Below are 17,284 nucleotides of genomic sequence, written 5' to 3' on the forward strand. Positions count from 1 at the left end.
AAAATTATCTCATACATTCTCATAGAAAAAAAAATTAACCAGGAATTATTTTCCAAGGAAACAAATTCTTTTATTTCCCAAGGAACAAATTCTTTAAATTGCATCTACATTTTCTATTGCCATGAATTTTAATTCTCTTTTCTGAAAATTTTTTGGCCAAATCTTTTTATTTTAAATATTATTTATTTATTTTATTATTTTTATAAGTATTTTGCTTCCCACAATATAAGATGAAGAAATTCAAATTATTCTTCTATGATTATTTTGTTAATAATAATTTTCATTTTACGGAGTTATCGGACTAAGGAAGGAGACAACTATTGCTAGTTAAAAACTTTTACTGTTTTGAATATTTGAAAAGAGTGCGAAGTAAAGCAAATAAAAACATTAACAAAATATTTTTTTAAAGCAATCATTAATTAGTTCTGAAAGAATTTGCTAGCAAGTATAAGAATATAAAAATTTCAAATTTTGTAACTTCGAACGCTTAAAAAGTTCATTTTTGCAGCATAATTTTTTAGGTAGATATATAGATGGATAAATTAAATTCACTATTAGTTCATCCGTAATAACGCCATTAAAAAAAAAAAAAAAATTCGGAACTATACAATGAAAATAAATGAGCAATACGGAAGCGTTCACAGTTTTCATTGTATATAAACAAAACAGCTATTCAGAACTTATAACCCTATTACCGAAACACGAAAGATGAAAAAGAGAAGCAAAATAAAAAATAAAAAAGGGACAAAATGCGGGGTAAAAAGCAAAAACATTTCCATCATATAGCAAAAGGGGAAGAAAAATAAATAAGTAAAAAAGCTAAAAGAAAATTCCGCGCCCAGTAAAATCCGGTTCTGGGGCCATCTTTGGCAAAGAACCCGACACAATACGAGGCGGTGATTTCTGTTTCGTGCCCAAAGAAACCTCTAGGTCAAATGCAGTCAGTGAATGGGTGAGTATTCATGTTTGTTTCTTAATCGAGGTTTATAAATTTTACACCTGCGAGGAGCAAGAACAGGATTCTTATCAGAACGATTCTACATTTAGCTTTTTTGTTTTTCGTTTTAGTTCTCTGCGAGAACGAAATTCGTTGTTCTTCTTAGGTCAGTGAACTGTCACTCGTGTGATTCAGAATTCTCACGTTCTATGTTGGAGTAGTAAGACCACAATTCGAAGTTGATTTCTTTCGATAACAACATAAAAAAACATCTTTGGTCTTCAGATTTATCATGTTTGTGACGAACTTAGAATTCGGATATCCTCAAGAAAGGAATTTTGGTCTTGCTAGCAAAAACAGTTCTTGTATATTGCGCGATATTTGCGTCATAATAAAATTCTTGCATTTAATTACGATTCTCGTGGAGCCCTGGGGATTTCTTAGGTCAGGCATAGTTGGAAATTGTTTTTTTGAAAGCAATAACACAACTTTCGTCAGTTTCACTTTTGGATATTTTTTTATTGTTATTACTCAGATGCAAAATAATTACCGAAATGTACAAGGTACAAAAATTACACAGTTAATGTGCTTATACAGACATTCAGAAGATGATTTAAAAATTGGTGTTAATACTATTCTTCGAAAAGAAAGGGGGGGGGGGAGAGAAAAATTGCTTAAATTTAAAGAATCGAATAATTTCAATTTTTTTTTTTTTTTCTCAAAATAGCAAGGAAAGGCTTAATCTGCTTTGCTAATAATACAGTCTAACTTTAATTGCACAAATGCTTTTAATTTAAAACACATATTATTATAAATTAACAAATTCATTCTTTAAAATAGAATAATCAGAATCTTTTTTAATTAACAATGATTTTTTTTTATTTCTCTCACAAGATTTATATAAAAGACAAAAAATGGTTGGGAGAGAGAAAGGTTAAAACTTTTACATTTCTGATGAACTTTATCTTATTAAAAACTAGCTGCTTTTGACGACCAGTTCGCCGGGATTAAAGGTCGCTAAAATTTCTAATAAAATATTTTACTATTCATACCATAATGACTCCTTCAATAAAATATTTCAAATTGTAATATATATATTATTTTGAGAGCCTTACAAAATTTTACTATTCATTTCGCTTATTTCCTGACAGCTTTCTGATAATTCGTAAAATACACTTGGATATTTCTAGTTTTTTAGCAAGGTAATCGAATTTCTAAACTAAGAAAAATGTAAATCTGAAATTAGAAAAATATAAAATTTTAAATGTAGTGGTTTCTTCTACAGATTTTTTTTTTACTAAGGTAAATACATTCCTTTGCTTTACTGAAATCTGCTTTGCAAAGTAATGATTTGTGTTACGGACAGAATAGCAATTTGTACTGTAGAACAAAAACGAAAAGATATCAACTATTTAAATAGTATCTTTTATCAATAACTTTAGTATTCAATTCTTGTAAATTTGCATTGTTGTACTTGATAAGCTTAATATTCGTTCAGAATTCTTGTTGGAAAATATGCTAAACATATTTTTTTAATTGTTTAAGTATAGAAAAAAAATGTATATGGCTAACACTTGATCGAAAGGGCATTTTTTAAATTTTAAAATGATGTAAAACATTTTTATACTGAAATATTTTCGGAGTTTGTAGCGGAATTTTGCTTAAATTTTAATTAAAATTTCAAAAAACCAAATCGTTTCTAAGTGCACATGCCCACCCTTCAAAGTATATATGTGCCACGTTTAGCACGTTAGGTAAAATGGTTTAACATGTAGAGGGCAATGTACCATCATACAAGCAATCCATACACATTCATCTTAATCATAAAGATAAGTCGAATTTTTCGCGCTGTGCTTTCAGATTAGATGAAATTGTGCCGATTTTTAAAACTCTATTCTTCCATTTTCTATTCTAATTAATTAACGTGGTAAATATTTTTTTTAAATTAAGTGTATTTAATATTTTTTAAAAATATTTTTCGAAATATTTCTTCCCAAATCATTTTACAAGAAGAGTATGGTCACCTTGACTAATGATATTTAATTGTTAATTTTATGATTTGTATGAAAATGAAATATTTTAATGCGCACGCAAAAAGATTAAAAACAAAAGCCAATGAAAAAATAAATTAATTAATTATTTGTTTTTAAGTTTCATTTATTTTCAGAAATTCTTAATTTTCTAGAATTTATCATTTATAAAAATGACCAAATGTCATAGAATTGTAAAAGTATCATTTTGTATGGGAAATATTTCAGATTTATCAAATTTATTACTTGTAAGTGAACGATGTACAGTAAAAAATTTTTATTTCTCTCTCTCTCTCTCTCTGTCTTTCTCTTTTTTTTTCCTTTAATACCATTTTGATTTAATTTAAGAAAAGTTAGCTTCAAAAAAAAATTCTTTCACGAAACCTTTACTATACGTTGGATGTAAGTGTCTTATTTTAATGCATACTAGAATTCAGCATCGTGATTCCTTTGAACGTTACTGACTTCAAATATATTCGGCTCAATATTATAATGCATATCAGTGTTAAACTGCCACATATTTTGAATTAGCCAAAGCAACTCCGTTTTTAGCTCAGTCCCAACTCCAATGTTTTCTCAAAAATATTGGAATCTAACAAAAACTGGTTTATAAATTAAAATAAACATAAAATGAAATCAAACTTCCTTCTCATGAAGATTCCCTCTTAACTTTCTGCTGTAATATAATAAACGTTTTACTTTCTCATATATGAAATATACAGAAAGCACTGAAATCGACAAAAAATTTGAACTCGTGATTTCCACGTTTCAGATCTCCCTCAGGTCAAAAAACATTTTTTTTTTTTTGGCATTATGTCTTTCTATTTGTTTGTGACAAAGATAACTCAAAATTGCTTTGATTTAGATGAATGAAGTTTAATATATGATCTTTGAACGAAATTTATCGATTTCTATCACATTTTGAGCAAAATCCATTCATAGGAAGTTTGCCTGTCCGAATGTGTTGTTGTTGTTTCTAATGGCACTTGTCATAGACAAGTCCACTGACTTTAAAAGTCAGTGATTTTAAGCCAAAGGTGCGTCTCTTGTTTTTACAGTAGCGACATCTAGGGCCAAGAGTACGACTTAGCTACACACACGTCACAACCCTTTTTACGGGCGGACTTCATTTATGCATTTCATTCACTCCACGGATCGTAATTTAGACCTGAAACAGAGAACGATCACCCCTGATCCAATACCCCCAGTGGTATTACTCTCGACATGGAGGACTTTGTGACGACGACAGATTTATACGTGCGCCAGCCACCACACACACGGGGAGTCTTCGACCGGCGCGGTTCGAACCCTCAACCCAAGGGACGCGAATCCATCGCCCTATCAACCAGGCTATCCCGGCTCGTCCGAATATAAGTTAACATAATAACTACAAAACGGCGAGAGCTACATAAATAAAATTTGTTGCATTGAAATAAATGTCTAAAGTGTAGATATCTATCAAATTCAGGACCAAATTCGTCAATGGGTTGACTTTCTCTCCGTAATGTAAATGTAATTACTCAAAATGTAATTACTCAAAAATACAATGACTTAAATATATCAAATTTGGTCTATGATTTTGTGACCCCATTTGTTCTTCTATGTGAAATTTTGGTTTCAATCGATAGAGAAAAAAAACGCATCTAAGACACAAATTCGATTTTCTAATATTATGAACTGCATGGCAAAAAAATCAACAAGGATCACACGCTAAATGCCGTAAGAATGATAATTCACACGTAAGAGATCATTATTTAGTAATTATTGTTTACTAACGCCAAGCAAGGAATCCGCAACCTGACACAAAGCCTAAAATTTTAAGTGGGTAGATAGGATAATGTCTTTATTAGAGAATATGCGAGAAAGTTTAGGGAGATTATTCCTGCTGGTTATTTATTTATTTTCATATGATAATACTGTAACTTCGATGCTATTTATAAACTGCGACATATTTTATGCAAAAATCATTCAAAATGCGCTGTAAGAGAGACCGTTGCAATTAAATTTCGCAAGGAATTATTTCTTCCAAGTAGATCCTCCCTAAAAAGAAATTTTAAAAAATTTTGATTCGATATTTAATTGAAAATCAATCGCAATTCTAACATTTTTCTTCGATAAGTTCTAAATATTATTGCATAAAAATCCTTTTTACACCCCTTTAAAAGTTAAAAAAATTAGCATTTCAATGATACTAGATTTACTTGCTTGTAATTTTTATTAGGCTTTAAATAAATTTTATATTATTTAAATATACTTAAACGTAAACGAAGAATTCATTATATGATATACTTTATATGTATTATACTATAATGATATTTTTCACTGCTTTAGTTGCTGTGTTTATTTTATACATATTCGTTGCATCGATATTTCATTATTAATTTTTTGTACGTTACTATATAATTAAAAGAATGGTTTTATAATAATATGAAGGTAAATGGACAAAGCTCAAAACACTATTTTATCAGATTAAAAATTCAAATCTAACTTTAAAAATAACGGTTTATTGTACTGAATTCGAAATTTTTATATTTAGACAGAACAAATTATGAAATAACGTACACTTAACTTTTTTTTTTCTTTTTTTTTTTTTTTTCCCCTAGCAAGAATCAAATACTTTATTCACCATCTCTTAGTCGCTCTTTAATAAACTTTTATTGAGATAAGTAGATTCGTATTTTACTTTTCCAATAAATTTCTAAAAAACTTTAGAATTTTTCTTTGACATGTAATAAAATTGAATTATTTCTGTTATCTTCTTTTATTAGATTCTATCTTAAGAACGAATGTAAAACATTTATGAAATGGAATCCGCGAGAATGTTCTCTTCCAACTTTCTCATGCATTTAAACAATCTAACGCCTTCTTTTCTGTCCTAATCTTCTTCTGCATCTTCTAAACATAGTATAATGGGGATGAAATAGTATAGGAACAAAGATGGCAAACTCTCGAAGGTCAGGGCAATCCGCAAATATTAGTGTTCCTTTCCTGATCTCCCACATGAGTTATGTTGAATAGCATGTTTCGTGCTTCGTAATTATAAGATAGAAAAGGACGGCTTTTTTTTTTCAACCGATTGAATTCAAATATGACACCGAACTATAATTGTAGTCACAAGATCACATACCAAATTTCATTTATTTAAATCATTCCTTGTGTTTTTGGTTTATAGAGCTCATACACACTCGAAAGTGCAAATGGACAAACGATCGAATTATTCTTTATGGATTTGGTATCAGATTTCATACAGATCTAAACATTAGATGATAAATCTTGTACCAAATTTCATCCATCTAGGTCTTTTTGTTTTGTAGTTATCGTGTTCACCTGTACCTGAACAACCGATTAGACAGATTTCCTCTGAATGGATTCGTTCAAAATTTGACAAAAATCTGAAAACGTGATGAAAAGTCTATATAACAGCTTTTATCCATCTAGCTCAATGATTTTAATATTTTTTTAACTTTATAAAATATTCAAGAAAATAACTGAAAATCCATTTATAGAATCACAATACTTCATAACAGTTTTTACTGCCAGGCTTTATTCTACAATTGTTTTATTGTAGGCTGACATTTATAATAATTTCTTTTAGTGTTATTACTATATTAACATATATATTTTTTATTACAATCTTGAAATAGTAACTGCTATTCCAGAACAAAAAATTATTATGAAACAATCCAAGTTGTAAATCTTAGTGATATTAATATTTCAGTAATAAAGTAACGAATTTTCAAATTGGCGAACTTTGTCGAACATTTTAAACGGAAACAGTTACAGACTCTAGAACATTATTAAACGATCTTGAAATGAAATATTTAAGTAGAAAGCTTAATTTTTTTTTAATTTAAAGTAATTCCGCTAATTTTTAATCCATATAAAAGTTTTGGGCACTTACATCAATGGTCATCTGATCCTCACCAGTCTTTATTTTATGAGAAAAATCTAAAAAACGCCAATTTACTGAGCATTGTCCGTGGGGAAAAAATACAGCTGTCTGCCGGCCTAGATCACCGTTCCGAATTCAACAAGTTATATTTCATATGAAAGCTCATGATCACTAAATACATTCTATAACCTACGATTCCCCACACACGTACACATTTACACCCTTCCTTTTCAAGAGATGTATGTTTATTGTGCATAATTATTTTGCATAATGCATTGACCTATGTGATATAAAAAAAAAACTAAATAAAAACTTTCAAATAGATTTAAACAAATATAATTTAAATTAAAACTATAAATTAAAAAATCTTTAAAATAAAACTGTAATAAGACTTGATTCATCAAAGTTGATAGAGCAAGTAAATTAATACTATTGATATAATGGGAAACAGCTAATTGCCAAAAAGGCTCATTAAATATACATATAAATACGTTAGAATGATTAATTTAAAACACGGAAATTCAATTTAAATCAAAAATATTTTGTGTTTCATAATACTGATCAAAAAATTTAAGTTAATCAGTTATGAAATCTTTTTCTATTTTATGTACTTTTGTTTTTTTAATACACAATATTGTTATTACAGGATGTTATATAAAAATGAAGCCTTTTAGCTGGTGAAAATAAGGAAATCAGAAGTTTTCTGCCAATGTTTTTTTAAAAGAAAAGTTGCTCCTAACATATATTAAGAAACAAGTTAAATAGAAATGAACAAGTCAATTCTTTCATTATTTCTTACTTCAATTCTCATCACTTCGTCCATTTGTTTAGAAGACGATCCGTACGACTTCAGCAGTTCTTACTTTTGTTCGACGTGTTTCACAAACAATCAAGATCAAAACTATCATTGTTGTTTCTACTTTTTCAAGTGTTGTGCCGAAGCAAGAAGGGGCTCCAAATCTACAACACCAGGTCTGAACTATCCAGTACTGCCAACTCACATCGCATATATAGTACAAGACAAAAGCATCTTACCATGTCCCGAAACCTGCAAAGACAATATTGCTCTCTGCTGCCTTTCATGGAATTCCCAAGCTTCAAAATCGTCTGAATCTACTACTACAACTAATTACTTCCAGGCTGCTCAAGAATTCGAAGGTTATGTGGAAGCTGACAGCATGGTGAAGAATTCCACAGATGAAGTAGATGAATCGGCAGATGCATTTGCAAATAATTGGCCAACTTCAGAAAATTATCCGGACACCGATAAACCGTTCCATTTGGCACTGGGAGCGAATATTAATCCTTCGAAAATAGATTCCAGCTACTTTGGTTCGACCAAAAAATTGTTTATTCCGCCATCTTTGGCATCAGGCCATGAATCTTATGACTCAAATTCGAATAAAGAAGGAACTAATGCGAGAACATTAGGCTGGATTACTAAAGATTTGTTAAAGTTTTCAGAAGAGGAGAAAAAATGAAACTGATGAAAATTTACTAAGTTGATTCCTTTCAACTTATTGGATATTTTGAGATTGTTATTACGAACATTTTCGATACTTTGAGAAGCCGAAAAATCACAAGAAATATTTTCATGAGAACTCATTTTTATTTTTTTGCCCTATGCACTCGGAAAAGTAATTCGATACATAATTATTCATCTAATACAAGGATTTGTTTATTGCTCCAAAAAATAAGTGTATGTAATTGTTTTAAGTTGAATTTTCCGAAAAAATTAATCTATATTTTCTCACCACTCTAAATATATTCAAAATATATAAACAAAACATCAAAATGATGTACCACCTTGAATGGTGCCTGAGAGGAGATATCCGAGTGCAAAGAGTTAATTATTTTATTGTATAAATGGTAAAAAAAATAGTTCGCGCTATTTGATGTCATAAATAAAGAAAATTAAAAAGCAATTCCATGAATTATTTTGATCTCATTTTTTTAATACTCAATTCCTCTCGAGTGTTCTGCGAATTTTTATTTCTTAATCTCAACTGGCATCTTTTCTTAGAACATTTGACTTATTGAAAATATAAAAAATAAAGAAAGCTCTAGTTATATTTATTTTACAAAGTATAAATTAAATTAGTAAGCATTGTACTTAATTAAATCGTTGATCCTTGAAATATTTACAACTATATCAAAATGTGTCAAAAATTAACAGCAAAACATACGAAATTTTAATGTAATAGCTGGATTTCCCTAGCAGCAGATAATATTTTTTGATAAAAGCATACACTACTCACATAAAACTATTTTATTTTAACAAGCGTATACAACTTTTTTGTACTATTTAATATTTTGTCAAATTTAAAATACGGCATTTTGGTATAGAGTGACATTATGATAAGCTCTCTTAGTAAAATTGGAATATTTAATGAAGGTACTAACGTTAAGGTAATATTTTTAAGCTTTGTATTTTGAGAGACAAATAATTCATAATATATTAGAAGCCTTACATCGATGTTATATATTCTTTTATTCTCTGTTTATATCTTTATGCATCCAAATATATCACTACAAAGAGCAGCAGTATTTAAAATTGGATAAATTTAAAAAAACTACCATCGCTTAATTTTAAAATTAAACCATAAATGGGGATAAAAAAAAAAAAAATTTGAAAAAATTTGTTAAATCAAAAATTTTCTTGAAACTTTAAACTGAAACCTAATTATTATGAAAAAATAAGCTGAGTCAACATATCTTGATCATCAACAAGGAAAAAAACATCAAGAAATAAATATGAACAGAAACAATGTGCTAAGTTTGATAGCTCTAAGTTAAATAATATGGCACTTAGAGCGCCACCAAACGCACAAAATAAGACACACATTCATTTTTACTTTCTCTTTGTAGTACGTAGTATAAAGAAAATATTGTAATTGTAAAAAAAAAAAAAAACGAACTTAAGAGTTTGACGAATCTCTATATTTTAGACCTCTACGAGTTCGAAAAACATAATTCTGGAAAATGTCTGTCTGTTTGCGACATAGATAACTTAAAAACGCTCTGATCTAGACAGTTGAAATTTGGCATACAGTCCTTACACCAAATCTGCAGATTTCTATCAAATTTTGAGCAAAATCCATTCAGAGTAAGTCTATCTATCTGGCTATTCGAATATAATTTAACACGAAAATAACAAAACGGAAAAGCTAGATAAGATTCGGTACACAGATTTAATATCTATAATATAAACATTTATCAAAACTTGAGAAAAATCGGACAAGGTGATGACCGTCTGTCAGTCTGTACTATCAGAAATATGTAAACGCGATAACTAAAAAACACAACAGCATAAATATGTCAAATTTGGTATGACAGTTTGTGAATACAAGTGTAGTTTTGGGACAAATTTTTATTTCAATCGGTTGGTAAATGCGCGTCTCAAATACAAATTCGATTTTTGGATACTATTAACCGCATGACAGAAATTAATCGCCAAAAACTCACTACGGTTGACACGATAGATTCAATAAAAATTCTAAATTCACGCCAAAGGTTAATATTTCGTAATTATTGTACGCCAATGCCATGCAAGGCATTCTTTGAGATAACACCTCTATTTGAGAGTATACGAGAAAGTTTTGGGGAGACCATTTACCACTGGTTATTAATAGTAAAAAAAAAATAATTATTGAAATATTAACTATTCATTCAACTGGTGTTAATATATTCCACTTGAAAGGTCTTTAAAATAATAACTGATTCATTTAATAATAATATTATATTCGTTTGAAGTTAATTAATTTCATATAATCCAACATATTAATTAAAGTCTTCAGTTTATAAGCAATGAAATTATTAATTAATAATTATAATTAATTTGTCACGAATTTTTTACCATTTAAGTAATTTTCTCTACTATAAACATATAAAAAAATACTTTTTTTTTCAAAAAATTGCTAAAATAAAAATAAAAAAATTATGCTAAAATAAATCATTAACATGCTGATTAAGTTAAAAATGTGAAATTAAATTGTTCAATTATTTAAAGATGGACTTCAAGGGCTGGTGCCTGGGGCAAATTCCCGAAATCCGCCACTGCTCATAATGAAATATTTTATTATTTCAATTTGTCATAATGTTTGTTTCTTAAAAATTGCTTGCATAAATATTAAATCAAAACAAAAAAATTTTTTTGGTTTTGAAAGGAGCAAAACGATCCTCTGAAACATACAGTGCCTAAAGACTCCTAAAGAGATTAATCTGGCCCTGGTATACAAAATTTCAGAACTTTAGAATGTCAGATAGAAGTGAAAGAAAAATTTAATACCAAGTTTCAATTTTACAAACACGAAACAAATCAAGTTAATTAAAAGTGTTTAAAAACATTCAATTACAAATGAAAAGATATTTCCATCGTTACCCCTTGAATTTAATGAATATGTATGAAAACAGAAATAAATGATTCCCCTCCCGTCAACAAAACGATGACCATCAAATGATCATCACACGCCATCCTTTCCTAAAGAAATTCATTCACAGACGCATACATCATCAAAATCATCGGTTACCATGGCAATTAAGGTCTGGTTAGATGGGTATCTAGCTAGTTCAACATCTTCCGACAGGGATTACATAACAGGCGTACACCGAGAGTGTCCAACAGTTGGTTTGAACTTTCGTTTTGTTTTCCAAGGTCAAGGAAAGGTGAAGTTCGGGGAGGGGATGCCCAGAATCTCAAACAGCAACCGAGTCCATCTCAGGTCGTTGCCTTCTGCAGAGAGCTTATATATAAAAGGTGGCAAAATTAAAGTTTCGGAAGATATCGTCAGCGGAAATTCACAAGAACGAAATGTAAGTAAGACTTTCGCATTGCTTCTTGAATTTTGTGTTTGTCAATAGAGGCTGAATTTTGGTTGGTGAGCAAAATGTGGATATGTTTATATTTGTATATCGTTCATATTCAATTAAAAGTTTCAGTAATTGATATTTTTTAATTTTCTAAAAAATTTTATACGTATTTCTAGAACAAGTAGTAAATTCAATTAATAATATTCAAAAAAATAAGATTAATTCCTAAAAATTCCTTAATATTGGTACTTTTTAATAAATTAAAAACAATTAATGTTATTAGTTAATTATAATTTGGACTAAAAATTAATATAATTTTCATTTATAGCCTAAGTATTTTATATTGAATTAATTTTTTATATTTGTTTACTTTCAAGCTTTAAAAAAAATTCAAAAATCAATGCATTTAAAATTTTGGAAAAAATTTATTTGCAATGTTTTTTGATATTAAAATAACCAACAATAAAAAATTTTATAATATAAGTTTTATAAAATTAGCTTTCTGATATAGTTTTGCTATTAATATCGTTTCATTATTTTTTTCACAAAAAGTGAAACATTATTATAATTATTTGTTCAATATACTATTTACTTTATCATATATGAAGTACCCAAAGTGTAATTTTCAAATATTGAGATTTTGATGAATTTCTACTTTTTGATCTTCCTGAATCCGAAAAAAATTATTATTAATATTTTTTGGAATTAGATTGATTTGTTTGTGAACACAATTACCTGAAAATGGAATGAACTAAACGAATGAAATGTTATCTTCATACTACAAAATTAGAAGGAAACCAGATGAATTTTTATCAAATTCTGGGTGAAATCCGACAGCGTGTAGTCTTTCTAAAGTCTGATAAACAAAATAATTGTAAGTTGCAAGGGCAAGCAAATGAAATTAGTTATACAGTTGTATGACTAAAATTGTTGATTTGTGTCAAACTTTGTACCAAATCAACAAATTAACTGATAATCTGTCGATCTGTCTATTCGAATGTGAAAATAAGAAAACACAAAAAATAAAATTAATAAGTGATTTTTACACCATTATAGATCTGTGTAAAATTTTTATGTCAAATCTATCAGCAAGCAGACTGCGCCTGTGAACACATCAAGTCAAAAATATAAGAAGCTAGTTAAGTGAAATTTGATATGTGACCTTACTATTTAATCGTTAATTTGTATCAAGCTTTAGATAAAATCAATCAAAGAGAAGAAATGCAAAATATATAATATGACGAAACTAAACTTCCCTTTTCGATTACTTCGTTATACGATGATATTAAACTCAATATTTTGGAAATATGCGAAAAAAAAATTGAAAGGAAAAAAGCACTAAGGGTTTTGTAGTGCATATTAATTTCATTGCAAATGAATTAACTGCTTGTCCTGACTTCTAAATAACATTCTTTTCCATGTTTCACTTTTTGAATCGGCATTTTTCTATCACTAAACAACATTTACTCATTATATATGTTATAGTAATGCAGAAAGTAAATTAAAACATTCTTAAATCTTTATTATCATTAAATTGATCTCAATAAATTCCCTGATTACCTATATTTCATATTTATTACCTGTGTCGCACTTGCATTCGAAAATCTGATCAAGAATTTTCTTTTGCAATTTACATAAGCTAGGGGGGGAAAAAACTATAATAGTTTTTTCAAAGTTTAAAATTTCTGATTTAGTGGAAATGAATTTATTTAATTTCGTATAACTGCAACTGGAATATTTTAAAGATATCAAACAAAAATGGAACAAATAACATGCCGTGTCTCATAACATAATGAATAGTGCCAAACATAAATTCTGAGAAGTAAAATAAGTATGATAAATTGAACAATAAAATTATTAAATTTATACAAAAAATGCTTGCGATATTAAAAATATTGTAGGATTCCTAGATAAAAGAAATTTATTTGATCTCAAGAATGATAAAATTCGATTCCGAAAATGCTGAAATCCACAGAAGTGTCATAACTGGTTTTACGAAATTCGGAACAAACTATTGTTTTATAATTTTCGGATGTATTATTATAAATTGCAATTGAGAATATACAGTTAAATCAAACTGAATTTTCATTCCCTTATATTTAATACAATACTCAAAATGCAATAATTAATTTCTATAGAAAAATAGTTTTTAAAAAAGGTTTTATGTTTTATAAAACCAATTATAAATGCATATTTTAAAGACCATCTTATATTATATTTTCACAAAATCATTGCCAATAATCAACATTCATTATGATTATTAGAGTTTTACCTCATTTTCTTAAAATTAATTTTTTAAATTTTAAGCCAAATATATTAACCATTCAAGTCAAGAATGAAATTCATAATGTTTCAAATGAATGTGAATTGAGCAACACAAATTTAAAATGCTTTAGATAAAAATTGTGTAATGATGACTAAAATAAATGCAACATTAAAAAAAATGAAAGCACATATATACCAAGTATTTTTAATAATATCATTCATCTTTAGAAATATTAGTTTCAGTACACAACAGCATAATGATCGATTTTTCCTCATCTAATATTGAATTGCTACTCTAACGCCTTCTCAAAATTGTATATATGTCATTTTTTAACACAATTATTTAATACTAATTGCTTAAGGCGACCAGGTAGTTCGCCAAAAATATTGATTATAGTTGATTGCAAATTAATTGTTCATATATAACTTTCTGTTGACCAGCTGGTTTGTCAGGAATACTGGTTACATTAAATTTCAGTAAAATTTTTTAGACATAACTTCATGCTGGAGGATCCGAAATAAACTATTTTTAAGCATCAACATTATCATATATATTACAGCTGTATTTTCTCAATAGCTTCACATCATTTTTTTTAATATGCACATGAACCATTCTAAAGGAGTCAAATAATGTGATAATGTTATTAAAAACGTAACGTTCTGGTAAATCTATCTTCTAATTTTACTATACTGATGACACAGAAGCTTCTCAATCTTATTCCTGAATTAAACTATTTAGATTTTGAACAAAATATTTCTTTATGTTTTAACAATGGAAGAATATATTAGGATCAAATATTCGATGATACAATAAAAATAGTTTGAATTTCAGGGCACAGAAATTCATGACCAAAAAATCATGTAATAATAAAAATTTTTAACTAATGGGAGCCATCTCTTCAAAGTTTTACCACAAACTATCTAATAAAGGTGTTATCCCCATCCTCCGGCATAAAATATTGGACATGAAGCGAAGCAACACCACGAATGCTCAAATTTCTATTTTCAAAGTTATATGCATGACAATTGTGTACTTTGTAATATAGTAAAAAATAATGTAATATAGTAAATAATATTATTCATTTAAATGAAAAATCTATACATCAAATTTTGTCTATATAGCTCTTTATATTTTGTAATTATCATATTCATATGTACTCAGAAGGCTGAATAGAAAGCCTTTCTCTGATTAGATTCTTTTACAAATTTGGTTTAAAGAACGATATACTCAATTTTATCATCTTAGTTCACAACATTTTTAAATTATCATGTTCACAGACAGACAGAAATAATTCCAAATATATATTTATCAGATTCAAGAAGGTGTGAAATGTAGAAATTTGTCAAAATCTCAAATTTATATTTTTTGATGGTGATATTTTCTTTCTGTATACTTTATATATGAAAAAGTAAAAACTGTCGAATTCTGGAATAATTAGCAAAACAACAAAATAGGTTCACTAAATTGACAATTTTAAAATGGTGTAAAAATTGGCTTTTTAGAAGTAACATAGAAAAATGTCAAAACATCCACTTAATTTTTCATTAAAATCAAAAAATTTCAAAAAAAAAAAATTACTTTAAGGTGCACATTTTCACCTTCTAAGATATACCTGTGCCAATTTTGATGGCTCCAACTCAAATGTTCTGTCTTGTATAGAACTAACATACACACATTCTTTTCTATTATTAGCACAGATTAGGTAATATACACAATGTTGCATGAGATGCAAATATTTTCAAGTATTTGTAATTCTGTAAACTTAATAAAAGAGTTTTTTGCTGCAGTCTGCTCCAAACATTTCCTTTGTTCTCTCCCATACCATTTGACCTCTCAGTCAGTAGCCAAACTAGCTAACTAATTAGTCCCCCCCCCCCATTTTATGAATCAATATTTTGAACCACAAGGCATCATCAATATTTCTTTTTCCCTCCCCATCATTGCCAGAGCAAAAATAGTATCTTCATGTTATTCTTTTCATTGTCATGACCCATGGTATTATTTACTTGTTTTCAGTGCTTGCTTGTCCGACTAAAAAAGCGCAGCACACTGTACCATCTTTTTTCTCCCTAGGCCCTTTCTCTTTGATAAAAGCAGAAATTCATAACCTTATATACTGATTAGAATAATTTAAAAATTTGTAAACATTACATGAAACACCACATAGTAATTAAAATATTGTAATAAATAGTAAAATAAATATTGCATTACAGTGTGCGTATATTAAAAGAGTACTTGCCATATGATGAAAGAGGGAATAAAAACTTTGCTAGGAAGTCATACTCTAAGAAAGCTGTACTTTTACTATACCTTTAAAAAGTGGTAAAAACAAACAAGTAAAGAATGCGAAGGATAGCAGAAAAAAAATGTTTACATTTAATAATAACAGAGAGCATTATAACAGATTATTTTTTAAATCATTTTTGTAAATTTTTCAAAAAAACAAAAATTTTATGGTATTAAATTCGTGTCATTAAACAGTTGTTTTCTCTTTAAGATTCTACTTAAATATCAATATTTCTAAATGATAGTTATTTTAGAAGCTATTGAAATGAGTAAAAAACCCAAAGCTTGGATTAATTTTTGTTGTTTAATTAAACATTTTGAAAAATTACTAAATTTTAAAAGTTGAAAATAAGTGCCCAAGAAATGGACTTCAAAAATTTTTTATTAGAAAGAGTTCTTGAGACAGACACTTGTAGGTTCTACCTTGCATTATAGGTTTGTATCCTTTTGTCTAAATAAATTTCTAGTGACTATATATTAGAAAAATTAGAGTAATTTCACATTTGAGAAGAAAAATGCAGCTTTGAAATTAATGCAATATAAAATCAATTCTGGGAGTATAATCACTTTTTTTTTAATAGAATGAAGACTCTACTGTGTGCTATACTTCTTTTAAGCATTCTATTGTTGACATCGGGGCAAGAAGATGCAAATCAAAGTGGAGTAATGAGACGGCCCCCTGCAATCAACAGATGCTGTCTTTATGGCTGGGTAGACTGTTGTGGTTACTTGTTTGGATATCGATATGGTGTATTACCAGTGCAATATCCAAGTTATCCACCTATGCCAGTGGTTAATCCTCTCATTAATAATTACATAGCATAAATGCATCATAAGGAAATCATACAAACTGCTACAGTATTCTCAACAAGAGCTTCAATTAATTTATAAAATTCATTCAAAGGATATCATCAAATCATTCATTGCAATGAAGAATTAGCTTTCATAAGTTGACTGCTTTTTGCTGCATTCATCGATAAGTTATTTGCTTTTCATGTGCTTGAATATGCTGTTCATGTTACAAATAAAATACTGCCATTTTAATCTCTGTCTTTCATAATATA

At 28.3% G+C, this 17,284-nt stretch overlaps 1 protein-coding gene across 2 annotated transcripts; it reads left to right on the top strand.

Moving 5' to 3' along the window:
• Nucleotides 1-879: 879 nt before the first annotated feature.
• LOC129969538 (uncharacterized) lies at nucleotides 880-17,264 on the top strand. 2 transcript variants are annotated; one of them, XM_056084149.1, is made up of 3 exons: nucleotides 934-952; nucleotides 11,514-11,671; nucleotides 16,802-17,264. In XM_056084149.1, the coding sequence occupies exons 1-3, from the start codon at nucleotides 949-951 to the stop codon at nucleotides 17,015-17,017; spliced, it is 378 nt and encodes a 125-aa protein (XP_055940124.1). In that variant the 5' UTR covers nucleotides 934-948; the 3' UTR covers nucleotides 17,018-17,264. The 2 variants fall into 2 exon arrangements, with proteins under 2 accessions (XP_055940123.1, XP_055940124.1); XM_056084148.1 differs by lacking the exons at nucleotides 11,514-11,671; nucleotides 16,802-17,264 and adding an exon at nucleotides 7,506-8,741 and having other exon boundaries at nucleotides 880-952.
• The last annotated feature ends 20 nt before the right edge of the window (nucleotides 17,265-17,284 follow it).

Source organism: Argiope bruennichi, chromosome 5 (genome assembly GCF_947563725.1).
Source record: "Argiope bruennichi chromosome 5, qqArgBrue1.1, whole genome shotgun sequence".
In the NCBI taxonomy this organism is placed as follows: Eukaryota; Metazoa; Arthropoda; class Arachnida; order Araneae; family Araneidae; genus Argiope; species Argiope bruennichi.

What these genes read in the sequence shown, in the direction of transcription:
- LOC129969538 (XM_056084148.1), top strand. Translation starts at nt 7,627, where the DNA reads ATGAACAAGTCAATTCTTTCATTATTTCTTACTTCAATTCTCATCACT.